At 52.2% G+C, this 16,837-nt stretch overlaps 1 protein-coding gene and 1 long non-coding RNA gene across 51 annotated transcripts in view; both read right to left on the bottom strand.

The window, feature by feature from the left end:
- NDRG4 (NDRG family member 4) overlaps positions 1 to 3,732 on the bottom strand; it is a 51,386-nt gene extending 47,654 nt beyond the window's left edge. For 17 of the 49 annotated variants that reach the window (XM_077986309.1, XM_077986312.1, XM_077986324.1 and 14 more), the window contains exon 1: positions 2,657 to 2,806. In XM_077986309.1, the coding sequence (XP_077842435.1) occupies positions 2,657 to 2,693 (37 nt within the window). In that variant the 5' untranslated portion in view covers positions 2,694 to 2,806. Of the gene's footprint in view, positions 1 to 1,898; positions 2,807 to 3,306; positions 3,416 to 3,682 lie in introns of those variants that run through there. The other 32 variants (XM_077986318.1, XM_077986332.1, XM_077986326.1 and 29 more) reach the window with 6 other exon arrangements.
- Positions 3,733 to 4,889: 1,157 nt separating this feature from the next.
- The window catches only part of LOC144338059 (uncharacterized), a 43,868-nt gene continuing 31,920 nt past the window's right edge, over positions 4,890 to 16,837 (bottom strand). For both annotated transcript variants that reach the window (XR_013411831.1, XR_013411832.1), the window contains one exon: positions 4,890 to 4,948. This is a non-coding gene — a long non-coding RNA (uncharacterized LOC144338059). The remainder of the gene's footprint in view (positions 4,949 to 16,837) is intronic.

Below are 16,837 nucleotides of genomic sequence, written 5' to 3'. Positions count from 1 at the left end.
GGGGCAGGGAGTTAGGGGCCTCTACAGAATTATCCTAGAGACATAGATGCTGAGCGGGCTGTGTGAGCCTAGCCTCAGTCAGCAACCCTCGAGCATTTGCTGTGTGCCACCACAATAAAGTGGCCACCTCCCAGACTGTGACCTGCTTGTCATCCAATGGGGGTGATGGGTCAAATCTCATAGATGCAGGAGAGCAGGGAGAAAGGAGGGTGGGGACAGATCCAAATGCTCTAGGGGCCAACCAGCCAGAACAGGTGGGGCCCAAGAGGTGCCCACCAGGGTCTAGGTCCCAACCACATGTGTCGCCTACACTATCTGAGCAAGCCTCACACCATCTCTTAGAGACAGGGGCCAACAGTTCCATCTTTAAGATGAGAGGGCTGAAGTCAGAGAGGTTAAGGAAAATGTCTGAAATCACACAGCTGGCTACTGATGGGGTTGGATTTAGAATCCAGATCTGTGAGAAAAGGAAGAGGACAGAGAGGAAAGGCTGTGAAGACCACAAAACAGCAACAGAGAGGATGGGCTGTCTCCCAGGGCCGGATTGCAGGTGCAATGGAAGCCAGTGACTGATGATAGTGACTGAGAGGGGCCTCATCCACCCTGGCCAGGGACTTAGAAAGTCCACCAGAATCCAGTGAGCCCATCTGGTGAGGGAAGAAGGGTCCTGACTCCTCTACCAGGAGATGAGGGAACAGTGCATGGGGTCTCCAAAGCCTAGACCCCTCCTTGAGCCCCCTACACATGTCTCCTGTGAGCATTTCTCATCCAGGCCCTTTGGGGGCAGGAAGAGGGGGAGGAGAGAGGAACCAGGAGATCCGTTCACCATGCAGGGCTCTAAAAACCCATGGTGGGGGCCGGGCGCGGTGGCTCACGCCTGTAATCCCAGCACTTTGGGAGCAGGAATCACATGAGATCAGAGGTTTGAGACCAGCCTGGCCAACACGGTGAAACTCATCTCTACCAAGAACACAAAAATTAGCCATGCATGGTCGCGTGCCTGTAATCCCAGCTACTCGGGAAGCTGAGGCAGGAGAATCCCTTGATCCTGGGAGACGGAGGTTGCAGGGAGCCGAGACTATGCCACTGCACTCCAACCTGGGTGACAGAGTGGGACGCCATCTCAAAACAAAACAAACAAACAACCAACCCATGGAACTGTAAGCCTTCCTAGGGGGTTAACAAGTTCAGCGGCCTGTGCTGTTCCCTTCCAAGCTGGGTGAGCTGGGCCTGCCTTAAGTGGGCTCCACAAAGAAAAAGTTGGCAAGGGATTGGAGGGGGTGCCAGCCCCGTGGCTAACTGGGCACAGCGCTGGCACTTCTGAGCACCCAGCCCGTTTCCAGTGTCCCAGGAACAGCCTGCACCTTCCCTTCTCTACAAGTCTGTCACGAGCTATTGCTGCTTTATTTATTTATTTTTTTGTAAAGATGGGGTCTCCCTATGCTACCCAGGCTGGTCTTGAACTCCTGGCCTTAAGCGATCCTCTGACCTCGGTCTCCCAAAGTGCTGGGATTACAGGCATGAGCCACTGCGCCTGGCCTGCTACTGCTGATTTAATAAAACCTCACCCCCACCCCCACCTTTTAGCCCCCTCCCCCCCAACACACACGCACATTCCAGGCCATTCAGCCTCCATACCTCTCCCGGATCAAGCCTCTCTCACAGCCCAGAGCATGGGCCAGTCCCTTGATCCTGAACCCATAATGCCACCTCCGTCTTCATTAACAGAAATTGTTTTTCGAGATCTTCAAAAGCTGCCCCCGACTCAGATTCCACCCTGTTTCCTGAGTGCACCCACAGCCTTGTAACAGGGCTCCTGGGCTCTGCTCCCTCATCGGCCATTAATGTCCTCGAAGGCAGTGATCAGCCCCCTCCCCCAAGTGTCGGAGGACACTTACTGGAATCTGTGCTCATCTGACATACATGGATGGAGCACCTACAAGTCCCAGGCCTGGAGGAAGCCGGGCTGCTTTCCTTTCCTCCTGTCTGGGTCTCTCCACACCGGGGAGAACACAGAAGTCACTCCTCGAATCCTCCCCTGTCCCTTTCCCACCTCCTTTTCCTGACCGTTCTCTCTTGCTCTCCAGCCACTGCCCCCTGGATGTGAGTTTCCAGCAGGGCAACTGATCACGTCTCCAGAGGGACTCCAAGGCTGAGGGTCCCCAGTTAGTAGGGTCCAATCTGGCTTCCCACTTCCCAGGCCACTTGGCCTCCGCTCCCAGCAAGAAACTTCTCCCCCCCCAGAGAAAGACGGCCCAGATTGTCACAGGGGGCAGAAATAAGAGGTTCATGGCGCGGGTCCTGCCAGGAGCCCACGGGTCCTTTCTTAAGAGGACAAGCGACACTGATTGGAGGGCAAGAGCCCTGAGCTAGCTTTCAGGGTCCTGACCCGAGCTCCGCTGGTCAGAGACCCCAAGGGGCCACCCCCTGACCGGTGCTCCTGCAGCCCGGACGCCGGCGCAAGGGACTCGCCACAGCCTCAAGTCCTCTCCCCGGGCCGGGCTCCGCACAGAAACAGGTAGCACAAAACTAGGAATCAGTGGGGATCCGCACCCCTTCCTGCTCGGACCCGAGCCGCCCCAGGCCCCGGCGGCCGCGCCCGGAGCCCGCTCCAACTCGGAAAGTGGCGGGCGGCTGCGGGGCAGACGGGCGGTACCTGTGAGCAGCTCCAGCCGGTGTCCCAGCACCTTCATCTCGGCGCCTGGCGCTGCCCGGCTCTGGGTGGCGGCGTCGGGGCAGCGCGCTCCGCCGAGCCGGGGAGAGGAGCGCGGGAGACCCGGAGCGGAGCGGCAGGAAAGCGCGGAGCAAAGCGGGAGGAGCAGCTCACAGCAAGGAGCGCTCTCCCGCCCCCAACGCCGCGCTCCCCCCTCCAAAACGGTTTAAAAAAATCCACCAATTGCATGGCCGCGCACCCCCAAAAGGCACCCGCCGCCACCTGGTCCGGGTGAACTCCAGGAGGCGGAGGGAGGGCGCGGGGTGGGTGCGGTGACACCGCGGGAGGGGTCCCCCGAGCCCGGCGCCCGAACAAAGAGACCCGCCGCCTCCGGGCGTCGCGGTTGGGGGCGCGCGGACGGCGGCTGGGTGTCCCCAGCGCAGCTGGGAAGGCGAAGAGGGAGAGCGGGGGCCGCGGGCAGGAGGGGGCGCCGTCCCTGCGGAGGCGAAATGTGGCGGGAGCCAGTGGGTGCGGGGCTCGCGGGGCTGGGGTCGTGCGCGGGACTGTGCTGGGTTGGGCGGGGACGCGCGCAGCAGCCGCGGCGGCGAGAGGAACGGGACCTGGGCGCAGGGGCTAGGGCGCCGCCGACTCACCGTGGAGATGCGGGCGAGACAGACGCGCAGGCGGGTAGCGGGGCCTCGGCGCCGCCGACGCGCGGGTGCAGGTGCGGGCAGCCGGGAGCCCCTCCGCGTGCCCGCGGCTGCCGGGGCGGAGGCCGGGCTGGGGGCGGTGCGCCGTGGGGGGCGTGCCGGCGTGGGTTTGGCGGGTGTGGGCGCTCGGCCAGCGGGGCGGCGCCCGACCTGGGACTGGCCCCGGACGGACCACGGTACCTCGCGCGTGGTTTCCGCCTCCTGCGCGGCTAGTGCGCCCGGTGGGCCGGTGGGCCGGTGGGCCGGTGGGCGGGCGGGGACCGCGACGCGGAGCCTGGGGGCACACCCTGATCGATCCGCGCCCCTGCCCACTTCTCACCCGCTCCGCCGCGCGGACTGTGCTGGGTGCGCTGCAAGGCCCTGCCCGCCCCTCCAGGCCCCCTGTGGCCGCGCGGCGTCGGGTTCCCGGGGGAGGGGACGGCGCTGCCTTAGTCTTTGTTTAGACTCCCGAGGGGAACCTCAGCCCTGCAGAGACATCCCTACCCCACCGCCCCTGCGCCTGCTGCTCCGCGCCACCCGCCGTCCCCGCCTGGGAACCGAGGGAGAAAAGCCGTGGGGGTCGGGAAGAACAAGGGGCTCAGGGGCCCTTGGGGCGTCGTCCCCCTCCCCCCGTTTTCGGAGCCCGAGGGTGCCCTTGGGGAACTTGTGCAGGAGTGGGGAGGGACATCCCCTAGCAAAGGTGTCCCGGGCCCTCAGGGTCCCACCCTGAAGATGGGGAGGTCCCTGCTCCCCTCAATTCACATCCATTACCTGAGCGGGAAAGGGAACATGGGGACCCGTGTCTTCCTCAGGCTCATCCTGCTCGGGACCCCGGGGCACTCCTCCCTCCTGCCACACCCCTCACCACCCTGCCTTTGGTCCCAGATGAAGTCCCACTCTGGGGAGTATGGAAATCTGATGGCCTGAAAAATTTTATTTGGGCAAGACAGCTCAAGACAGGACTCCTGGAGACCCGGGTTCTGTTCAGGCTCGGCCTGTGACTTTGGGCGGGGCTCTGCTCCTCCCTGGGTTCCAGCCTTTTCCATGCAGGTCATCTTGGAGGTCCTGAATGGCGGTGGGGTTGAGGGTGCAGAGGGGCCTTCAGGCTTCCGGGCCCTTCCGCAGACCTCTCTCTGGGCTGGTTTGCGGAGAGGCCCTGGCTTTTCTTTCCTCCATCTCCAGGGGGCTGTGGCCGTGAATTAACCCATCCACCAGCTGAGAAAGCTGGTAAGATTTTGGTGGCCCCAGGTGGGGCACATGTTCCCGCTTGGGTTACAGCTTTGTCCTTGGGTTACCCCTACAGCTTGGGGTGCAGTGTATAAATCACAGGAGGCAGCAATTTGGGTTCCTTGCTTTGCGGAAATCCCTGCCTCTCAGTTTCCTCCTTTGCAAAGGGGTGGAGGGAGGTCGGTGATGACAGAAGTGAACCTCTATTTCTGACACCTCCACCAGGCTTAGTTCTATATATAGCAGCCAGGAGCCAGTCCTTAGGAGCACAGGCTGGTCCTATTGCTTCCTGGCTGTGGGATGTCTGGCAAGCTGCTTACCCTCTCTGAGACTTCATGTCATACTCTGTGAAATTGGGATGATGCTGACCTCAGGATTCCTGTAAAGATTAAATAACAGAATATAAAGAAAATGCTTAATATAGTGCCAGACACATAACTTAAGTTTAAGTGTTCAATAAATGGTCATTATTATTACTCGTGATGAAATTGTTATTATCGCATGAGAGATTCTTTCAGGCTTACCTAAGTCCTACCCTTTTCAGTCATTAAAGACTTTGTCATTGGACAAAATTGTTGATGTTCTAATGACATAATTCGCGGGGCCTAGGCTGTTCTGCAGGCTTCCTAACAGGAGCTTTGACACTATGACACACCTGTCTGTATGAGACACGGTGTCTGCAGTGACCTTGAACTCATGCAGACTATCCATGTAGCTCAGATAGTTCATGAACTCCTGTGAGCATTCCAGTGAGTCAGATTGTGGATTTGAACTCCTAAAAGTGGAGACAATAGGGCCGGGCGTGGTGGCTCATGCCTGTAATCCCAGCACTTTGGGAGGCCAAGGCAGGTGGATCACCTGAGGTCAGGAGTTCAAGACCAGCCTGGCCAACATGGTGAAACCCCATCTCTACTAAAAATACAAAAATTAGCTGGGCGTGGTGGCACATACCTGTAATCCCAGCTGCTCGGGAGGCTGAGGCAGGAGAATCACTTGAACCCAGGAGGCGGAGGTTGCAGTGAGCCAAGATTGCGCCACTGCACTCCGGCCTGGGTGACAGAGTTTAAAAAAAAAAAAAAAAAAAAGTGGAGACAATAGATGATGAAGAAATGTAATTGTGAGGGTTCCCAGGGCTGTTGTGTCAAGCAAAGGTGCTTAGGGAATAGGCAGGTGGAGGAGGCCCTGACCCTTCTGGAAACATCAGTCATGCCAGGCAGAGGAGTCACTGCCGAGTCAGCAGAAGGGCAAGCTCTGGGTCCCCTGTGCCGCTGGGCTCTCTTCATCTTCAGCACCCTGGGGAGGAGGCGTGATGTTTGGGAGCAGGTTGGATTAACAGTGGAAAGTAGAACAGTGCAGAAGGCTGAGCTGTTGCCTGGGACAGGAGGCCTCTAACAAAGTGTCCCCCCAGCCTTGCTCCTAATTACTTGAAACATGCTTCCTTTTACACTGCCTTGTAAAATGGGCAGAAGATCACTGGCCTGCACCCAGGTTGGAGTTGAGATAACCTTTCTGAAGATCTCAAATGAGCCTTCAGTTTCTCATCTGTAAACTCGGGCTGATATATCAGTCAGGGTGTTTAATTGCAAGAAATAGAGACCTACTCTGGCTAATTGAAGCAGAAAAAGACTTTGTTAAAAGGAGGATAGGCTGGGCATGGTGGCTTATGCCTGTAATCCCAGCACTCTGGGGGGCTGAGGCGGGCAGCTCTCTTGAGGTCAGGAGTTCGAGACCAGTCTGGCCAACATGGTGAAGCTCCATCTTCACTGCAAATACAAAAATTAGCCGGGTGTGGTGACAAGCGCCACCACACACGTAATCCCAGCTGCTTGGGAGGCTGAGGCAGGAGAATTGACTGAACCAAGGAGGCAGAGGTTGCAGTGAGCTGAGATCCTGCCACTGCACTCCAGCCTGGGCAAAAGAGTAAGACTCCATCTCAAAAAAGAAAAAGAAACAAAAAGGAGGGTGGGCAGCTCTTGGAATATCGGGTGCCAGGCCTGACACTGCAGTGTTGCCCTGATGTTAAAACCACCACTGCCATCCCCCGGCACAGAAACTGCAGCCAGTGCCACCCCTGCACATGGCCACTGGGCACTGACATCAGGATCTCCGCTGCTGCTTCCCCAGTCCTCACCACAGTGGATTCTGCATGGTCTTGGCTTCCTCGAGCCACTAGTTTCTAATTAACCAAGAACAGAGCATGCCCAGATGCAGCGGCTCACACCTGTAATCCCAGACCTTTGGGAGACTGAGGCAAGAGGATTGCTCGAGCCCAGGAGTTCAAGACCAACCTGGGCAACATGGCGAAACCCCGTCTCTACAAAAAATACAAAAAGTAGCCAATCATGGTGGTACATGCCTGTGGTCCCACCTCCTTGGGAGGTTGAGGCAGGAGACTTGCATGAACCTGGGAGACGGAGTTTGCAGTGAGACAAGATTGCACCACTACACTTCAGCCTGTGCAACAGAGCGAGACTCCGTCTCAATTAATCAATCAATCAATAAAAAGAATGGAATGTCTGATTGGAGGAGCCCAGGTCATATACTTTGGCAAAGCAGTAAGCAAAGCTGGGGAAAGATGTTTTCAGTTTCTCTAGTGGGAGGTGGGCTCTGCCTTGTAGAAAGGGTGTGTCAGCTGCTGGGGGACAAGAGTGACCAGTGACCACTTTAGATAACAATGGTCTTGTGAAACTGTTGTGAGATGATGCACATGGACATTTGACTTGGAGCCTGGCATGGAGGGAACACAGGGATCTCAACGATCCCTGTCGTTGAGATTCATACCACACTGTGAATGTAAACCAGTGATACTCCTCCATTCTTTAAATTTTTGATTTTTCAGCAGATGAAAGACAAAAGGACCTTGAAAACAGTATGGCTTGCTGCCCTTCCACAGATAGAGGCAGCTCCGGTCCTGCTGCCAGGAGGACAGGTGACTGGGTTTTTCCATTGTGGTGATGAATTGGGCTGAGTCATCATCCCCTCGTGACCATGACTGGGAGCAAGTAAAAAGAACCAGCTGATGGAGTCAGAGGTGCAGATGATGAACCTGGGGCTATTGAATCTTCATCCGTCAGCAGGGGTGGGGGAAGCAGAAACTGTCTTCCCCTCCCCACTAACACTCCCTACTCCAGAATCTTGAGCCACATGGCCTCAGGGAGAGAAGAGAGGCTCCTTTCTTTCCTTTCTACTATTGATTGAGTGTCTCTTTGGTGCTGTGGGGTTCAATGGAGAACGGAGCTGATCAGGACATTGACCTTGCCTTCAAATGGAAACCAGCTCAGAGTCCCGTAACCTCAGTACCAGGCAGACTCGGCTAAGATGAGTAATTGATGTTACCATGGAGTGCAGTGGAGGCCTGGAGGACTCAGCAAGGGTTTCCTGGAGGAAGAGGCACCTGAGCCCCCTAGAGGTGGAATATCAGCAGATGGAGATGGGAGGTGGGTGAAAGGGAGAGAACATCCATTCATCCATCTGTTCATTCATCTATCCATCCATCCATCCATCCATCCATCCATCCATCCATCCATCCATCCATCCTTCCTACAATGGGTCAGCCAGGCTCTGTGCTGAGTTCAGGGAGGCACAGAGCTAAGCACAGTGCAGTCCTGCCCCTCAACAGGAGCCCCTGAATTGAGGTGGAGAAGCCTAGGTATGCATGAGCAGATGGTGCAGAAGCTGGAACAAGGAAGTGGTGGGGGAGAGTGCCCGGCCTCAGCCTGGCTCTGGAATTTCACCAGTTACCAGATTATCTGCTCCCTGTTCCTGGGCCACCGTGGACGACTCACTGGTTATATTGCAATCCCCTTTCTCCCATGATATGTAAGGGCCCTCCTCCCTGCAGGGCCAGCCCTTTGCTATGTGGTGACTCTGGACACCCCACTATCTCCTCTGTTCCTGAGGACAGTAGAACCCCCTCTAGTGCCCTTTGCAAATGCCCCTCCACCTGCCCTGGAAACTTTAGCAGACTCATGGAAACCCGGTTGGTGCTGAGTCAAGGCAAGAAGTGGAACTGATAATATTTTTTTACAAATTGTAATAGTTAAATATATTCAATGCATAAACCTTATGCAGGGGGAAAATAAAAATCACTAATAATTCCACTGCCTAACAATAGCCAGTGCTAACATTTTGGGGGTTTGACCTTCAACACTTTATATACGCACGCACACACACACACACACATACATACATACAGTGGTCCTCTGTGTCTATGGGTTCCACATCCATGGATTCAACCAACCACAAATCAAAAATATTTTAAAAACCAATAAAATAATATAACTATGAAATAATGCAAATAAAAACAATACAGCATAACAACTATTTACACAGCATTTACATTGTATTAGTTTTTTCTTTTCAGATGGAGTTTCACTCTTGTTGCCCAGGCTGGAGTGCAGTGGCGTGATCTCGGCTCACTACAACCTCCGCCTCATTTCAAAGGCTGAGGTTTTGTTTTGATCTTGTATTATGATGTGTGTGTGTGTGTGTGTGTGTGGTTTTATTGTTTGTTCTTTTTGCTTTTTTGGTGGTGGTGGTTTTTTTTTTTTTTTTTTTTTTTTTTTTGAGATGGAGTCTCCTTCTGTCGCCTACACTGGAGTACGAGTGGCTTGATTTTGGCTCACTACAACCTCCGCCTCCCAGGTTCAAGTGATTCTCCTGCCTCAGCCTCCGGAGTAGCCAGGACTACAGTTGTACGCCACCACATCCAGCTAATTTTTGTATTTTTAGTTGATACAGGGTTTCACCATGTTGGCCAGGCTGGTCATGAAACTCCCGACCTCAAGCAATCCACCCACCTTGGCCTCCCAAAGTGCTGGGATTACAGGCATGAGCCACCGTGCCCAGCCTGATCTTTGTTATGGTTATGTAAGATGCTATCATTGGGAGAAACTGAGTGAAGCATAGACTGGACCTCTGTGTACTATTTTTTTTGCAACTTCCTGTAAATCTACAATCATTTCAAAATAACAACAACAAAAATTGAGGTAGGCCTGGGAATGAACTATTTGACCTCAGTTTCAGAAGCTTCTGTTTTAAACTCTACACTTTGTCACCAGAGCTAAGGTTTCCTCGTCTCAGTTTCCCTTGAAGGGTGGGACTTGGTCTAGGGAAAAGCACCCCTCATGGAGAGTGGCGGGTGACCATCCAGGCTCTCCGCCATCATAGTGCTCCTGCAGCCCAAGTGTGTGCTTGAGGGGCTGACCTACCCTGCTCTCTGCAGGAGGGGAGAACCTGGAGGGGAAAAGGGGAGGCACGGTTTCCCTTGTGGGCTCCAGGGAGTTTCTAGGACAGGTAGGAATCTGGCAGAAAGCAGACGAAAAGATGAGATTTGCTCTTTGGAGCTGAGCAAAGCCTTCTCTTTCCTTAGGAAAACCCATGTGTCCAGAGAAACCTCTGTCCTGAAGGTCAGCTGGATAGGGGTCCCCTTTTGGCAGGCTCAGCCTTCTTGGGGTGTCATTGGCCCAGCCTCATCTTGGGCCTGAGCTAAAGCCATCCACAGAGCTGGGCATGGGCCTCTCCCCAGACCTGGGGCAGACTCAGTTCTATGACTCACCACCCAGGGGCACTCTCTGTTCTCAAGGGCTGCAGTTTCCCCGGTGTCCTGAGCACCATGACGACAGGGTTGGGTTGAATCAGAGGTTTCAAGCAAGTTTCCACATAACAGAAACTGGGGAGCCAACTTAGAATGCTGGCTTGAGAGTCTCCAAGATCATCCTCAGGCTTCATGATTTGCTAAGACTCACAGAACTCAGAAAACCCATTGTATTCGTGTTTATCATTTATTGTGGTGTAAGGATACACATCAAAATCAGTAAAAAGAAAAGGTACAAAAGCAAAGTCCCAGGGATATCAGGTGCATGCTTACAAGTGTCCCTTCCTAGTGGATTCACATGGGAACACACTAATTCTTCCAGCAACAATGTATGACAACACATGCAAGGTGTTAACAACCAGGGAAGCTCACCTGAGCCTTAGTATCCAGGGTTTTTATTGAGGTCAGTCATGTAAGTATGCATCACCCATATGACCAACCTTAGCCACCAGTCTCCAGGCCCCCAGAGATCAAACTGATACAGTGGCCTCAGACAAATAAAAACAGGCATTCATCACAAGTTACATTGTTAGTATAAACTCTGGTCAAACTGATACAGTGTGGCCCAAGGCCTCAGACATATAAAAACATTGTTATCAAACAGGGCTACAAGGGCTAAGGTTTATCTCCTAGAAGGAGTCAAGGACCAGCTCCTTTTTGGAATGTGCAGGGTTTGAGCAATACCAGCCTTCTGAGCTAACTCTTTACTGGTCAGATGTCAATCATTTATTTTACCTAATACACACACAAATCATCTGTTAGCACCATGATTTCATAAAAGAAAGATTTAATGCCAAGAAGGTAGGTTGGACGTCACGACAGTGTGGGTGGAGGTCTGTGCTCTCCAAGAGAAAACAGTTGACTTGATGTTGCTGACTATGAAAATGAAGGGACCAGAAGCCACAAGTGTACACCGTGAACCCGACATGGGCTTTTTTTCTTGTTTGTCTGCACACCTTTGTCTCCAGTCAAGGAAGGGATGAGCTGAGAGGCTCAGCCCTGCCTCCGCTCCTGTGCTGGCTCTGAGTCAGATGTCCCTACTCTTGGGCAGGACCAGGCCCTGCTGGGAATGGGGGGCATGGTGTGGCACCCTCCTCCCTTAAGCATCTAAGCCATTTGTCCTTTCTTTTTTTGGAACTTGTTACTGTTACAACTTATTCTGTCAAAAAAGGGAGTCTCTTCTTTTTTAGCAAGTACTCTGGCCTCTGCCCTGCCCCGTGCCCCAGGCTCTGGTCCCTACTAGGCTGACTCTATGACTCTAGAATAGAAGAGCTATTCTTTTTTTTTTTTTCTTTTTGAGACAGGGTCTGGTTCCGTTGCTCAGGCTGGAGTGCAGTTGTGTGATCATAGCTCACTGTAGTCTCAACCTCCTAGGTTCAATCGATCTTCCCACCTCAGGCTCCTGAGTTGCTGGGACTACAGATGCGTGTCACCATGCCTGGCTAGTTTTTGTATTTTTTGTGGAGATAGGGTTTCCCCATGTTGCTCAGGCTGGTCTCAAACTCTTGGACTCAAGCGATTCTCCTACCTCAGCCTCCCAAAGTGCTGGGATTACAGGCATGAACCTCTGCGCCTGGCCAGAACAGCTATCCTTCTAAGGTCCCAACTCATCCTGCTTTCCTCACCATATATCCTGCATGCATGGAGCTGAGCATTAAAGGCCTAGGTTGCTGGCCTATGCAGGCTTCAAGGCTTGGAGACAGACAGCCCTGGGTTCCACCATCCACTACCTGGATGACCTTGAGCAAATAACCTAACCTTGCAGATCTCCCTGTTTCTCAAGTGGGTCTAATGATAAAGCTTTGGGGAATTAGTGAGTGGGTAACAGCCCAGGGCCTGGTGCCCTGTTTGATTCCATTGATTAGAAGCTGTGCGGATGATGAATCATGCAGTTTCAGGTGCAAAGCGTGGGGGCAAACAGAATCCTTATGATGAGTGCAGTAGGTGCTGTGACACATCCAGCTACCTTGGAACTGGGTGCTGAGAAGTCAGGGGGGTTCTGGGGCTTCAAGACTTCTGGGGAGGGGGCACAACTCATGCACATGACAAGAAGAGAGCTGGTGGGGCTTTGGGGTCGTGAGGACTGAGGGGCTTGTTCACCGTGGGGTCTTTGCATGTATATTCTCTCTGTCCGGAGACCTCTTCCTTCCATTTTCTACACCTCCCCTGGCTAATCCCATTTATCTCTGGATTGTCCATTTAGACCTCAACTAACCCCTTCATTCCCTGACTCCCCGCCTCTGAGCCCCCTTTGAGCCCCATGCTTAGTTGTAATAATAATCTGCCATTTATTGCACCAGGGATAATGCAGAAGGCATTACCTACATATGTTATCTCCTTTGACTCTCTCAATAGTTAGAGAGTTAGCTGTGGCTTTATTTTTCTGATTTTACAGAAGAAGAAACAGACACACAGAAGTGAAGCAAGTGGCTCAACCGCCCTCCCTCACTCTGTACAGTGGTTGTCCGTGTGCAATTTCATCTGTGCCCTGAACGATGAACTTCCTGAGAGCAAGGAAGCTTGTTCACCGTTTAGCCCCAGATACCTAGTACGGGCTCAGTAGATGGGAGGCCTCCACCAGTCCTTGCTGAATGAATGAATGAATGAATGAGTAGATGAATGTTTGTAAAGTGGCAATGCAAGCTTGGGATACCATGGACCATGGAATAAACAAATATTCGTACCTGTGATGGGCAGAATAATCCCCACCACCCCAAATATTAATCCCTGGAACCTATAAATGTTATGTTACTTGGCAGAGGGAAAGGAAGGTTGCAGATGGAATGAAAGTTGCCAATCAGCTGACTTTAAATAGGGACATGATCCCGGATTATCTAGGTGGGTCCAAAGTAATCACGGGGGTCATCAAAAGTGGAAGAGGGAGGCAGGAGGGAACAAAAGAAATGGCAGTGTGAAAAGGATGTGGCTTGACAATGTTGCTGGATTTGAAGATAGAGAAAGGGCCACAAAGGCAAGGAAAGCACGCAGGCTCTAGAAACTGGAAAAGGGACAGAAGGGGATTCTTCCCTACAGCTGCCAAAAGAAGGACAGCCCTGCTGACATCTTGATTTCAGCCCACAGAGAGACCCATTTCAGACTGAGGACCTCCAGAACTGTAGGCAAATATATTTGTGTTGTTTTAAGCCACAAATGTGTTTTATTTATTTATTTATTTATTTATTTTTACGGAGTTTTGCTCTGTTGCCCAGGCTAGAGTGCAATGGGACAATCTTGGTTCACTGCAACCTCCTCCTCCTAGGATCAAGCGATTCTCCTGCCTTGGCCTCACAAGTAGCTGGGATTTCAGGCATGCACCACCATGCTCTGCTAATTTGTTTTTTTGTATTTAGTAGAGACGGGGATTCACCATGTTAGTCAGGCTGGTCTCAAACTCCTGACCTCAGGTGATCCACCCGCCTCCACCTCCCAATGTGCTGGGACTACAGGCATGAGCCACCACACCCGGCCCACAAATGTGATTTTTGACAGTTACCATAAACAAATGAATATAATGCCCTATCCCTGATGCCAAGAATCACATCTCACCCTTAGTGGTCACTTATGACATGATGGTTGAATTGCACTGGAGTATTGCTATAAGCACCCCCTTACTATCAGGAAAGATACATTAAACAAAGTGCTTTTAAAAAAGTTTATATATTGGGGTCTAACTGGGAGGTCTCAAGGTGGGTCAGAATTTGGTCCTGAGACAGAACCATTAGCTCAGCAGGTTGGGCTGGATGGATCACAGAGAGTGACACCAGGGGCCTTTGAGGGAAGGGAGTCATAGGCCGGTGAGTGAGCAGTGATGCTGGACGAGTAGATGTCAGCATCCTGGGACCACCTATGGCCTCAGGCCTGGGGTCCCTGCATAATCATTAGGGCCACCATGCGTTGAGTCTAGACCCTCTGCCAGACAGGATCCTAAGCTCCCTGTAACATCAGCCCAATAGCCCATTGTGTAGGCAACATGATGCTGCCTGCCTGTCAGAGGAAAGAGCAGCCAGCCCTTGTGTACTCCTCCACTGTGCCGGACACTGTTCCAAGAGTGGCACAGCCTTAACCCATTCAGTCCTCATAACAGCCCCATGTGATGACTCCCATCATTGTCCCGTTTACAGATTAGGAAACTGAGGCCTAGAAAGGAAGTTACTTTCCCACTCGCATAGCCAGTAATTGGGTCTGAACTAAGGCAGTGTGGGCCCAGGGTCTCTGTTCTTTTTCTTTTTTGACACAGGATCTCCTACTGTCACCCAGGCTGGAGTGCAACGGTGCAATCATACTGCAGCCTTAACCTCTGGGCTTAAGCGATCCTCCCACCTCAGCCTCCAAGAGTGCTGAGATTACCAGCCTGAGCCACCAGGCTCAGCTGTGGGTCTCTTAACTACTATGCTTTACTGCCTGTCTAGATGGAATAATAATTACATCATAATTATGTATCTATTAATATAAAAGTATAATAGTATAACAATTTAATAATTATAGTACCAAAATATACCATTTTAGCACATTGGTTATTTTGAACTGAAGTCAACTGAGAAGAAGCAGATACAAGAAAAACTCTCTGGCCACCCCCTATTTGCCTAAAAGCAGGATATAAATGTGTAAAGGTAGCTCTTCTTCACTCTCTGCCAGGAAGAACAGAAGTTAATCATCATAGACAACTTTGGACCCTTAGCCCAGAGAGGGCAACAGAGGAATCTACAAAACAAACCTGACTCACCCACCCTATCTTCCCTTAGTTTCTCCGTGTATTTACCCTCCCACAACTTGCCTCCCTAGGAGCTCTAAGTCCTTTCACTTTGTCTTGTCACTTCTCTAATAATTTATTGTTCTTTTGTCAAGATGCTGCATAAGCCCAAGTTCTAGCCACTCCTTTCAGTTACTCGTCCCTGAGTATTTCCATGTGTATGCATGATGCACATGTTAATAAACTTCTGCTTGTTTTTTTTCTTGTTAATCTGTCTTTTGTCAGCCTTGTTTACAGGACTCCAGCCAGAAAATGTAGGAGGATGGAAGGAAAAAGAATCTTTTTTCCCTCCCCTACAATACCACCTCCCATTTGGATCAAGCCTTTCTGTTTATGACACATTCTCTTGTTTTCTCTTGTCATTCTCCCAGTGGCTGGTTATGATCATGAGTGCCCTTGGCTCACATTTTGGGAAACAGAGTCCAGAAAGGGAGACACCCACCCATCTACTGTCCGAGATGAGGGTGGGATTCCTTCTGGGGTCTCCTGCCTCCAAGTCCAGAGTCGCCCACTCCCACTGGCTGCCCCTGTCTTCTCCTGGTGCATTATTTATGGGCCATTACCCACCTCCTGCAGGCGTCCAGATGCTGCCTGCCAGAGCTGTGACCTCAGTGTCCCCTGGAGAAGATCAATGGCTGCCCCCCAACCCCCTGCCAGCCCTACTCTCTGCTCTCCCCTCCAGCCGCTGCCTCTTTGGGTCTCTGCAGGCTCCTGGTGTGTGGCACAGCCTGTCCCCTGTCCCACCCACCAGAACCACCTTGTGAGCACAGCTTCCTCTTTGCCAAGCCAGCTGACGTATTCAGCAGGCTCCCGACTTGCTGAGCAAAGCAAGGGTAGTGGCGAATTCCAAGCTTGCCAGGCCCTCACCCTGACACGTGCAGGGGTGGCATAGGGGGTGTGGATGGTGTGTGCATGTGGGTGTGTGTCTTGAGAGGAGGGTGTGTGTGTGTGTGTGTGTGTGTGTGTTGTATGTGGGAGGGAGGTTTAAGCACTCATGGTTGAACCTATTTGCGTTGCCTCTTCTGGGTCTTGTAACTGAAAGTGTAACCAGCAAGGGTCATTTTCTTCTTCTCTGTCACCCAGGGGGGTGGGAAGAGGTGCTTAGATCTAGAGTTAAGGTTGGGAGCAGGGCCCCTGAGGACCCTGGGATCCCATAGCTTTGGAGCTGTGTGACGTTGTGCAAATTGCTGAATCTCTCTGAGCGTTATTTTCCTTCTCTTTAACTACATCATTGAATCATGATGAAGATTAAATGAGAGTGCACAGAAAACAGTGAGCACAGAGCCTGAGGGAGAGCAAACACTGAAAATGAGCTTTTTTTTTTTTTTTTTTTTTTGGGGGGGACGGAGTCTTGCTTTGTCACCCAGGCTGGAGTGCAGTGGCGCGATCTCCACTCACTGCAAGCTCCGCTTCCCGGGTCACACCATTCTCCTGCCTCAGCCTCCCGTGTAGCTGGGACTACAGGTGCCCGCCACCACGCCCAGCTCATTTTTTTAAATGTATTTTTAGTAGAGACGGGGTTTCACCGTGTTAGCCAGGATGGTCTCGATCTCCTGACCTCGTGATCCGCCCGTCTCGGCCTCCCAAAGTGCTGGGATTACAGGCGTGAGCCACTGCCCGGCCGAAAATGAGCTTTTGATGGTGCATGCGTTTGGATCACAAACTCCTGGAAGAAAGAGCACGAGGAGACGAGTAGCCCAGGGTTCCACAGGCAGGACTCATTGGGTTTTAGGCAGGAGTTAGGTCATCTTCACCTCAGTTTCCATGTCTATAAAATGGGCAATAGTTGAGTCGAGCAGTTGCTTAAAACCATGGCTAACATTATGGAATTCTAGAAAATAAAAGTGAAAACCCCAGGTCATCGCCAAAGTTTCCCCTTCTTGAACTGAACACTTCCTTCCCTTTTCCTCAGATTTGAAGGC

Source organism: Macaca mulatta, chromosome 20 (assembly GCF_049350105.2).
Source record: "Macaca mulatta isolate MMU2019108-1 chromosome 20, T2T-MMU8v2.0, whole genome shotgun sequence".
Taxonomy (NCBI): domain Eukaryota; kingdom Metazoa; phylum Chordata; class Mammalia; order Primates; family Cercopithecidae; genus Macaca; species Macaca mulatta.
Note: the sequence above shows the minus strand (reverse complement) of the source record. Positions and strands in the feature narration are given on the sequence as shown.